Source organism: Copadichromis virginalis, linkage group LG1 (assembly GCF_057382275.1).
Source record: "Copadichromis virginalis isolate Kocher_CV1m ecotype Utaka linkage group LG1, C_Virginalis_male_GT1.1, whole genome shotgun sequence".
Classification (NCBI taxonomy): Eukaryota; Metazoa; Chordata; class Actinopteri; order Cichliformes; family Cichlidae; genus Copadichromis; species Copadichromis virginalis.
In genome coordinates this window covers 16,225,432-16,237,650 of record NC_140618.1, presented here as the reverse complement: position 1 = coordinate 16,237,650, position 12,219 = coordinate 16,225,432, and the positions used below count along the sequence as shown (strand labels likewise).

General features: G+C 38.7%; 1 protein-coding gene across 1 annotated transcript in view; it reads left to right on the top strand.

Annotated features, from left to right (window-relative positions):
• Positions 1-6,529: 6,529 nt before the first annotated feature.
• The window catches only part of tspan15 (tetraspanin 15), a 41,925-nt gene continuing 36,235 nt past the window's right edge, over positions 6,530-12,219 (top strand). The window contains exon 1 of the mRNA XM_085452664.1: positions 6,530-6,685. Within this exon, the coding sequence (XP_085308790.1) occupies positions 6,599-6,685 (87 nt within the window). The 5' untranslated portion in view covers positions 6,530-6,598. The remainder of the gene's footprint in view (positions 6,686-12,219) is intronic.

Genomic DNA, 12,219 nt, shown 5'->3' with positions numbered 1-12,219 from the left:
CCTCTGAAACATGACAAAACACTAACAGGTCTCCAGGAGATCGTATCACTGCCAAACTGCAGTAAAACATAAACCTGAATAAAAGTATTTACATGTGAGTTGTGTGTTGTTCTTAGGAACAATCCATGTGTTGGACTGGAAAGGGTTCTCTTCACATGAAATTATAGACAGTCTTTTTGTGCTTATATTGAAGAAACATGAAGCCACAAAAACTCAAATGCAGCAGTTTGTCACTGGAGTGGTAGAGTTGTCAGACATGTTGTCTGAACACCAGAGGGTCTGATCTGGTCTGCTGGTTGGCTTTGGCTTTAAAGTGTATGATAATTGCTGTGCACTCAGTGGTTTTTCATTGAAATTACTGTTATTCCTGGTGTGTTGATGTCATGCAAACATTTCTTCACAAGAACAAAAACGTACTGAAAGTTCTGGATCTAGATGAAGTGTTTAAAACATGCTGTTTACTTTAGAAAAAAAACTGTGTGTGACAGCTTTACCTTTATGAATGCACTTTGATCTGTCAATGGGAAAGCATGTAATGATAGCTGAATCACTGAATGAGGGGAAACTGAGATGCATCATGTTTTTGAAAACGTTTTGCTCATTAAGTGTGAAAATGTCCAAGAAATGATTCGCCCTTATTTTTTTCTTTTTTTACATTGTGCTTTAAAGGAGCAAGACTTTGTTGTAACTTTTAAAATCTTTGTACCTTTCAGCGTAATATTTTTTGTTCTTGCTGTTAAATATACTATGACCATCAGACCAGTAGTATCTTTGTATTTTTGCATCAACAAGGTGAGTCCCAAAGAGCTATTAGCTGAAAACCTGGCATGTCTAAGCATGGTGAGCAGTTTGTCCTTAATATTTGATAATAGGGTCGGGGGGTGTTACCACAGTGTGTGTCCATAGCCATCTGCAAAACGCGATAAAAGCTCTGTCATGGTTTGCAGCCTTTTTGTGTTGTGGATCTTGTCAAAATTGTTGGAATTATGAACACAAAAAAGTCCTGTGAGATGTTGATGCATGGTAAAATACCATCTGCAAATTATCGGCTTGGGAACAGCTTCATGTTTCAACATGAGAATGATCCCAAACACATTGTCAATACAGTAAAAGCACACCTGGATAGAAAAGCACTTGGTGGAACACCTGTGGTGGACTGGGCTCCCCAGAGTCCAGAGCCCAACATTAGTGATGCATCTTGAAAGAGAACAGAACAAAAGGCGGCCAACAGCCAAAGAAGAGTTTTGAATGTCCTTCAGTAACCCTGGACAACTACTCCTGAAGACCACTTAAAGAAATTAAAAGAAAGCTTGCCTAAGAGAGTTTAGACTGTGCTGAAGGATAAAGGTGGTCACACCAAATATTGACTTTTGTACCGACTTTGTTTCAGCCTAGTCTTGCTGGCAATTCAAAGCTTTATTTATCTAAAATTTGCACGTAAGGCTGTTAGACACACAGAAGACACAGAGACCAGGAATAGTCAACCAGGCAGCAACCCCCTCCCCATTACATCACCGATACAAATCAGATATAAAATTATACTACTTTGTATTAAATGTGTCTCATTTAAAGTCTAAGATTAAAATTTATTTTTGTGCATAATTTCTTTATCTTTATGTGTCAGAGTGTATCCTGACGCTGCAACTTAAAATTCAAAGCAAGTGTAGGTTCTGTATTTACAGAAACTTACTTTTATATTGTGCCCCTATTTCTAAGAGTGTGCTTTCTATCCACATTGCTTATCACCAGCTAGAAGGTGCCTCTAAGGACACGCCATGTACACTTTCTTTTATACTGTTTGTAAAAAAAAACAACCCTCTTGTCATTGCATTGACTTTGAGTTTATCCTCGAAGAAATTCAACAACATATCTCACAGTGCAAACAGGCAGATTGTGACTCCAGTGATTTTTTTTTCAGTCTCACTGTTACTGTTGTAGATTTTTGTGCTTTGTGCTTCTGTGATAGTTTCTCACTTTGTTACCTGCTTCTCGTTGCATGCCCGTTCCTCACATTCCTGCCTTGCAGGGGAAATCTACTGCATATGCCCGTGCATGTAATTAGTGAACAGAATGACCAAAGGTAGAGTTTGCTGACTGTGTACAATGTGCACTGCCTGTGTGTACTTTCATGTGATCACACAAGCTTGTTTGCCCAGTGACTGACACGCTGAAGGATGCAGGCCCAAAAATTTAAAGTTTCTGAGAAGGTGTAGCAGTTCTTAATAAATGTGGTTGCCCGAGTGAATCTGGGCGAGAGCTGGCTATCAAGGGTCAAAACCTAATCAAGAGGGGAAGAAACTCATTTTCACCACCTAAACTAGCAAACACAGAAATAGACACCTGCAGTGACTCTTCAGTTGCACCTGAACACATCTCAAATAAATACTTTACAAAAACTAGACAGTCTGTACTCCCAGGCAACCAGAGGACACAAAAATTCTCATTTTGCTGAAGGTTGAATTTCATAACACTTGAAAATCTTTGAGTTTCTTTGTTGCTTTCACTCCAAGGTCATTTTCTGACTGAAGAAAGTAATAAAGGTGATGTATAAGTAAGAAAAGTACCAAGAGGGGGGAAACAGCCAATCACACAGCTCCCTCCTATTGATGTGAAATGTTTTGTTGGCCGAGTCACTGCTGATTAAGATGTTGCTGCTTTTGGTGCTTAGAAAACTGCAATAAGGGCGCTACAGCAGCTAAAAAGGCGAGGGATGGCGATTTATCATATACAAACTAATGACTGGTTTATCACATCCGATGTCTTCTGATCCTCTGATATATATTCAGGGATTTGAATGTTTGCTTTGGATAGAGTCTGTGCTGTGAACTCTTTGATAGGCGGTTATTTAAAGAAGATCGGATATGCATGTGTAAGTTGTGTGTATCGGATCTGTTTATCGAGTCGCAGATGCCAACAGACTCAAGTGACTGATCCGCAAGGAAAGTAATGTTGTGGCGATGGACTCTCTTAAGGTGGTGTCGGAGAGTTGACCAAGATATTGACCAAGATAAGGACAATACCTCCCACGCACTCCATGATGCGCTTGCCAGTCACAGGAGTATGTTTAGTGAACGGCTGTGGTCATCAAAATGCACCACTGAATTACACAGGAAGTCACTCCTGCCTTATTTATATAGCTCCAATTTTAATTAATTAATGACAAATTTTATTTATTATAATATATTTAATTAATTAATTTTGGCGCTCAATAGCCTCCATACTAAAGCTGCTACCTCTGAAAATTCTTTGAAGAACCCTCCAGTGATCCAGTCAGTGATCCAGTCAATGATCCAGTCCCTCACAGCATGGGGATGCATGGTCCCTCCGCCAAATGTCACCACGAGGAGAGAAGGTACTGTAGATGTTTTTGTTTTGAGTAATGTTTGATGTACTTTCTGTATGAAGGTAAATATGTTGCAAAATGTGAGAACTTGCAGAATAAAATGTGAGAATTTAAAAAAAAAATCTGAACTTGTATTTTTTGAAATTTTCACTTGTAAAAAGTTTTCACATGCTTGTGTTTTAAATTTACAGTTACAAAAATATGAATAAATGTGGAGACTGATACTTACACAGATATACTGAGAGCTTCAAACTTGTAATTCTGATTTTATTGATATTTATTTAATTTCTTTTACTATTTCCACAACTCTGATCACAGCCTCTCGAATCAGTTAAAACAGCTGCTCAAGTTGAAATTTTTTTGCACATTCACATATTTCATTCTACAGCCTCTAATATTTGGCAGTATATTTACCTTCATATATCTGCTGCATTAGCGTAAAGAAAACAAACATTTTTATCTTTGTGAAAACAGTGATAAGAGTATGTTTGCCGTTCAGGTTTCTGCTACGATGACACATTTCTAACGGTTGGTTCATGCTCATCTCACATAATTTCTTATGGCCAGACAGACGGGTTAGTAAGCAGGTATCTGTATAAAACAAATGCCCGTGTGTGGGGCAATAATTCGGGTAGTCATTAGGTCAATTTACATGCTGAAGAAACTGTACTTTCCTGTTGTACCACTTGAGGCTTGGGCCCAGTTATGTAATAGTCCTGCACTTGTTTGTTCCTGTTGTTTCTGGTCTCTGAGTTCTGGCTGGAAGTGGCAGGTTTTGTCTTCACCTTTTGGTGGGGTCTTTGGTTTCCCGTCTTTCAGCCACTGTACCTGCCTCCTGTCATTGTCATCAGGAGCAGTATATATGGGCCCGCTTGCATTCTGTGGGAGAATGCTTCAAATCAAAGTTTATTTCTATAGCACATTTTGAAAGACCAATAATCATCATCGAAGTGCTTCACAGTCGACCACAAGACACATAAAATTCGGGACAGAGCATAACAAGCAAACAGGGAATAAAAAACACTTTTGCATAGTGCAGAGCAAACCAGATGAAGGTCAAACTAGTTTGATTCAAAAGTAAACAAGTGAGTTTTTAGGTGCGATTTGAAAGATTGGATAGACTCAGACATGCGAATATCAGCTGGGAGATTATTCCAGAGTCTAGGTGTAGCAATAGCAAAGGCTCGATCACCTCAGGTCGTTAACCGAGACCTTGGTTGCACTAAGAGCAACTGACTCGAAGATCTTAGTGCTCTCTTGGGGTTGTACAAGTGCAGGAGATCAGTTAGGTAGCTAGACGCCAAGTTTTTTTAAATTTTAAAAGTGATCAAAAGAATTTTAAAGTCAATACGGTATTTAATGGGGAGCCAATGTAAGAAGATAAATGCTTATCTTCTCAGGCTCCTAGATTGCATTTATGTATTTTGGTGTTTCCCCGGGTACATTTTGCAACATATTTGCTCTGCTTTTCTAGTCGAGCTGGTCCGTCCTGCTGTCTGCCTGTCCACCCACCAGCATCTCATGACAGCCTCGATGAACAAATCCTTCGCATTCAGATCAGAGCCTGTTGCATTCACTCTCTCTTCTGAGTCACTTTGTGCCAGTAAACCAGTTTCAGTATAACACAGTCCGTCTCCTTGAAGTGCACTTTGTCGAAAAATCCAGTCTTGTATAAAATGCTGAGTTAATACATTTTAATTGCATTGGTGTATTTCATACTTGTTTTGTTCTAATAACAGAGGGAATGAATCTTGTTCACAGTGGACTTTATCTTGTTTTTCCTTGACTTTTTGCTTTCAACAGCATCAGATTAGAGTACAAACAAGACTCAGATCAAAGTATGTGAATGTATTCATCTTCACTTTGTGGCCATGTTAATCTTAAAATAAAATGATAGCAGATAAGAAAGAGTCTACCTTCTCCCAATAGTTTCGGGTCCAGACGTCTGTCTTTATGTGGATCTCCACAGCATTTTTATTCCTTTTTCCCTTGTTCCACATCTTCAAACAATGTCCCACATTTTGACTGGCTCTGCAGGAAATGCACTTCTCTAAAGTCCCAAAACATTGATCCGGTTCATCTTTGCAAATTTTGTCAAATATGATGGAAACAACCCTAAAAAAAGGAAGTGCCATTATGTTCCTAGAAATAGAGTTTCTATTCTTTCTGAACAGGAAGTGGAGGGGCACAGTAGATAAAGATTGCTAAAATTGCCAGCTTTGGCAGCCTGTGGCTACATCCAAACTGTGCTGTGTTTTAATTTGGATGCATCCAGACAGAAGAGAAGTTGAAATAACAGAGAAATAAAAGAGATTACAGGAGTATATAAAGACTTTCACGTGAAAGCAAAAGAACAAACTTTAGCTTCCCTTTATCCTTATTGTATTTACTCAGTAATAGAGCAAAATGTATATTTATCCTGCACAGTTTATTGCATTTTTATTTGTGAGTTATGAAAATTTAGGGTTACATCTCAGTCCCATTTTGTCCCATGCAAACTCAGTGTTTGTCATGTTTACTTCTGAACACCCTACAGCATAAAATGGTGAGATACAGATAATAACGTCAAACTGTAGACCTGCACAGTGTGGTGAAGCTATTGCTGACACAGGCTGCCCAAAAACTTCTAGATATTTACATAGGCGTGTACGTTAATGGGTTAGAAATACCTGGGCAAAGTACAGAAGATGTTGTGAAATAGCCGCACTGTTCATAAGTTGTTCTGCTGGTCTCCGGTTTGGCTCTTTCAATCATGTGTGTTGGTTTTTTAACCTATCATAGGAGCTTGTTATCAGTAACAACTATATGCTGGATAGCTTAGCTTGAAAGATACCTTTGTAATTTACTGTGATAGTAAAAACCAGGTAGATACTCAGTTTAAACAAAAATATTAAAAACAGGCTTAAAACAAACTGAACAGAAAGCCCCAGAAAAATCAAAGAAGTTTTTTATTGTTTTATTTTTTGACAATAAACAACGGGAAGCGAACCCATCTGTCACTTAAAATGACCACGTCCTTAATTGGGCAAAGATTTGAATCTTAATAAAATTTGAATTGGATTTTATTAATGTACTTATGTCACATAACTTCTACAAGTTAAAAGTCTTGCACAAGCTCACATCCACCAGCCCCCTTCGGCCGTCCATATATCAGACTGTACGCGCGTTTCCAGGTGCTATGACGAGGACAACGCGGAAGTGAATTGTCAACAGTCCAAAGAGCCGCTGAAAGAAACTATCTTCCGTCCAGACACGATGGCAGAGGGAGAGTCTAAATGTTGTGCTGATTGTTCCTATTATATCATCAAATTCATGCTGTTCATCTACGCCTGCTGTTGGTGGGTGAGTACAGACACGATTATCCTAAAACCTAGAGTGTGCGCTTTGTTTGCTCGGAGATCCCGGCTGGCAGGGAGGGAAGGCTGGGTGTGTTTTTGTGTATGTGTGTGCTTGTGTGTTTATCTAATGCTTTTGATTTGTGGGTATGCGAGCTCCGGTCAGATCCGTGGGGTGGACAAAGGGTGATCCGGTCTTATTTCGTTTTTCTAATAAAACCATGGGCTTTGTAAGCTACACCTGTGGACGGACAGGTGCTGTAGGATATTGCTCACAGAAACCTTCCGCCGCCACACCCTCCTTGCTTACCTTTACCCTACCCGAATGAGAACTGGGTAAATTAAATTAAATTAAAACAGAGAAAAAAGGAAGAACGGACGAGGGGTCATTTTTCACGCAGGAGTCTTGTGTCCTCCCGTGGTCACTGTACCACAGTACGGGTCATGTGGACCGATGAGCCACGTGTAAATCAAATGACAGTGACAGCACTGCAGCAGCGTCGCTTCAGTAGTTTTTCATTCAATCTGCTGACCACTTAACTCCACGCAGGCTATCAGTAAAGTTTCTGTTTTTCTTCCGTAGAATTTTTTTCAGTGTGTGGAGCATTTTTATTTTATTTTATTATGTTTTGGGGGTTTTGTAATTGAGTGGCAGTGTGAGATCAGGGCTGCACTGCTCCTTGTTCTTCTTGTCTGATTGTTTGGGGTCACTGATGCATTGAAAAATTATATGGGGACATTTTTATTCTGCAGAGGTTCATACTGACTTGGAGGAAGGACGCATTAGAGGATCTGAATGGAAAATGATCAGTTATGATGAAAGTATTACATTAAATGCATTTTTAAAAATCCACCTAAAAGTTATTTAGACTTACTTTTATTTGTTTACATTTAGACTGCTGCTGTACAGGTCACTGATGAAACACTGCAAATGAGTCAAAACTCTCCAGCCATCATCAGTCATTCCCATCGAGGTTCCTCAGCATAATGCTGCCATAGCAGACTTTCTGGGAGTTATCTTGTTTTCCCTTTAGGATTTTTCAGGAACGACAGACATAGCCTGCCTGGAAACGACCTGCAGATCATCTTTTCCAAGTGTGTGTGTTTGAGTGATAAAGCCATAGCTTCTTGCCTAAACTGTTCTTGCATTAGAACAGTTTAGGCAGTTTAACACATGCACATACACGGCAGAGTAAAACTTTGCAGATAGTAGTCCAACACTATCTACTTTTCTTTTCTTTTATTTCTTTTTTTTTTTTATAGCTTTTCTTGGGAAAACCACACAATCTCCCAGACAGAAGCACCTGGAACTCCCCAAGCAGAGGAAGCCGAGGGTCCCAAATTATTTTGTATGCCCCTGTGAGGACCCACACTTCATATAGACACTGAAGGTTTTCAAGGTTATTAAAAGTAGTCGTACAACATACAGTACCCAGTTTGCTTCAGTTTAAAACGACCAAAACACATACCCTTTTCATTAGTGTCATGTCTACATTAAAACTTGCAATTTCCTATAAAGAAATTTTTGATTTAGCCTTCTACATATTGGATCTATATTTGAATAAAATGGTGTGGTGGTTTACACATTTGCCTAACAAGTAAAATATCTCCTGGCTGCTTTCTGGGTGGAAACACAAACTCCAGCTTCAAACTCTGCCAGATCAAATATACAGAGCAACCTGTTGTGATGACGCTTTGTGATTTTTTTTTTTATTTTTTTTATTTTTATTTTTTTAAATTAATGTATTTTTTTGAGTGGCTGGAAGCCCGCCTTTATCGTTGCTGTCATTTATTAAATTTGATTTTTAATTATGAATTTGGCAACCAACAAATAAAACCAGGAAACCTTTGAGAAAAACTTCAATCTGACAATGCTGCTCTCATTTTGATGATGAAATGATTGCTACAGATAATAATAAGTCTCAGAGCAGACTGTGCACCTGATTTTAGTCATATAATCTTTCAGAATAGAAGAATATCACTATATATGATCCCAGTTTAGTTGACATGTTAGCATAGTTTTGTTCTTACATTTCTCCACCTTATCTTCTACTTTAATAACCAGATATATGGGGGGATATAAACAATGGCTAATTATTAGATCAATAACGCATTGAGATATGCCAATTCTGATATAGTTACAACCAAAGCGTCACATGAATTTAAACAGTTAGTCTACAGTTTTCAAAGGATGTCATGTTGGTTGTTGAGCTGTAAGTAAACTTTGACCTTTCAGCCATCTGTTTAATTCAGTCTTACTAATGCTTGGCTTAAACTAACACAGAGTGTTAGTTTAAGCCAAGCAGAATTTCAATAAATGTTAACACTAAAGTGGATATACTATGTTTTCCTTTTTTTTGTCATATATAAAAATATTGTGACAGTGGTGGATGGAGGTCATTGTTTGCTTCAGTAATCCCTGTGAGCAAAAAGCTCAGGCTAAAGTCTAAACTCTCTGTTTCAGACAGGGTCTTTTTTCTACTCTTGGTTTTCACAGAGAATGGATATCCCTAATATGGTCGTCATGGCTCTGACTGCGGGTACAGAAACCCCACTGACCCATTCTTCAAACCTTTTGCTTACGAGGGTCAGCCAATCGGAAGAAAGTTGTCTTTTTGCTTTAGTAGAATAAAATACAGTGCTGGAAATCAACATTATAAATCCGCTCACCAAGTTTTCTAAATGATAGGTTTGTAGCTTGAACCCATCCGCTGGAACGTTAAAGGCAATATAATTACACTGCAAAGCAAGACACAAGTAGGCAAGCTTCTTCATGTTTCTCGTGCACGGGAGAGAACCGGACAGGCACCGTTCCTTCGCTTGACCCCAGGTGCTCTCGTCCGTTCTCCCGTACCACTGTTCTTTTATTGAGGTTACATGAATATGCATAAGTTCATTAACATATGACGTCTACATACACACAAAGAGTACCTTGCCTGTGTGTGTGTGTGTGTGTGTGTGTGTGTGTGTGTGTGTGTGTGTGTGTGTGTGTGTGTGTGTGTGTGTGTGTGGACTGCTGATCAAAGGGTCAAACATCCTTGGTCAGGAAGAGGGTAGCCTCCCCCTCACCCTAGATGGTTCATCCTAGATAACACGGTGAGGAAGTCCTGCAGTTCATCTAAACAAAGAGCACTTAGACTAGAACGGACGCAACTACGTTAATCCTACCATAAAACAATAAGACACGGTATGACCTCTCATGCTCCCAAAGTGCTGTCTAATACACACAAAGTTTGCAGACTATCAAGGATCAAAACCTCTACCAATCTACAACTAATTACAAAACTCTAAGCATATATAAGTAAATATTTCTAAGCATAAATGACAATCAACAATACAAATCTAACACTAAACACCTGAAAGGTATTACAGCGAGACAAGTTCAGTACAGCCAGGCCGGTTGGAAATGGGTATCATGACAGTAATTAACAACTTAAGCCGGGCTTTCCACTTCAGGTCTCTGCACATTTGCATTAAAAGGGACATTTTGTGGGTCATGTTACTCTTTTTTTTTCCATACAAACTTATCCCTATGATGTTATCTGATGATGATAAGTCCGATAAGTAAGTGATAAAGAGATTCTAAATAACAAAATTATAGCATTAGAATGCAAAACTTTTGCAAATAAGATGAGATTAATGCAGCAGAAAAATCATTAATCTTTGTATAGCGTGTTAAACATTTTAATTCAGGTTAATTATTTTATCACTGAGTGCAAGCTCAGTCCTGCTGTTTATTTCTAGAGCTCTGAAACTTTAAACTGGATGCATTTAAACTGTTACTGCCCCATAGGATAATAAAGTAAACGTGGAAATCTCTTTAGCTTATAAGCAGATTAAACTGAAATTCATTTCATTGTTTGAACAGGTATTCTTTGTGCGCTCTGTATTCCTCTAGCAGATGAATAGAAATCAATACATGCACGTTCCTGTGACAATGTGTTGCTTCATTCATTGTTTTTAGCAAAGCACAACTTAAAAAGTTGCACATTTAAAAATTGTTTCCCCACCAGAGAATGTAGTTCCTGTGGCACATAGACAGACACAGAAAACTTTAAGCTTGACATCTGGTTTTTCCACAGGTTCTTTTCTGTAGACAAAAGTAGTGGATCAGTACTGGAACACAGAGTTCATGCACACAGAGTTGTCCGACCAGTAAAAACTGGGCCACATTAGAGTATATTGACCATTTAATCCCGAAACAATAGCCTTACTTGTAACTATTTATTTTTTTTAAAGGCAGTAACATGAAGTGATATAATTAGATTCTTGAACGTGATGTTTATTTCAACAAATACCTCCAAATGGGAGATATGACTGCAACAGTTTATACTGCTGGCTTACAAGCTTGTCTTTTTTTGTCTTCCTTTCTGGGAAATACTGTATAACCAACCATGCAGCTGCTCCCTCTCATAGATGATGTGACAGACTGTATATTTTTGAAGACGGATGGCTAATTGAACTTGGTGCACTTAGAAAATTCATTTATTTGTCTCTTCTGAAAGAACCTTTTGAGAAGTTAATTTGCGATGGGAGGAAGCTCAAAAAGGAGTAGAACGGGAGGCAAAGGCATAAGACTCAGTAATGGGTTTATTATGGAGAATGAATGCTGCCTTGATAAGGAAGGTGAAACAGATAAACATGTTATATTTACTTTGATCCTGCTGCTCGTTGACTCAGTCACATTAATAAGATATTTTTTGCCACATGGTGCCTCTGAATAAAGAGTTCTGGCACATCCTCCTGGAAACCTAGACACAAAGATTGAACGGCAACAGCGATTCTCATAAAATGTTTCCTGCAACAGGTGCTCAAATCTTTTTTTCAGTTCACCGCATGATGCTACAGTAATCATTTCACACTATAATATAATATAATGAGTAATGAAAACAACAAGTAATGATGCACCAGTTGGTTTTGGAGAAACAGAGGACTCTGCAGTGTGAGTACTCTTGTGGAGATTTACTAGAATTCCTAGCTTCACTTACTAAAATGTCAGTCGGTAATTTAAACCACCTGTAAAAAGAAACTCGAGCGGGTTACTTTCAGATCTCTTTGTGCTTCTTCATTTGGTTTTGTTTTTCTTTTGCTCTTAATGACCTGTTTTTCACCCCCATTCAGCGTTTTTGCAGAACAGGATGTGCGCGTGCTGGCTATCAACTGCTTAGAGTGTAAATGTCCAAACAGTGCGGTGTATATTTTGGAGGAACAATGTACAGAAGATGATGAGTCATTTCCTGCTTACTGTGGGAATGATTTAACCCACATTAGGACAACAGATTAATCTCCTCTGGCTCTGTATTCAAATGGAGAACAGTTGACAAAGAGTAAACGCAAGATTCAAGCAAAGCTCGAGGGTGACGAGAATGCCTCGGGTCATGTTTAACAGTGTTTGAACGCCGCTTTGATTTAAATTCTTATTCCGAAATTAGCATGAAGTGAAATAATGTAAACAACTGATTAGGAGGACAGAACAGAGGAGCACGACTGGAGAGGTGCAGAGAGGATTTGTCAGCGGTTTTGATTGCCGTCTGTAATTTG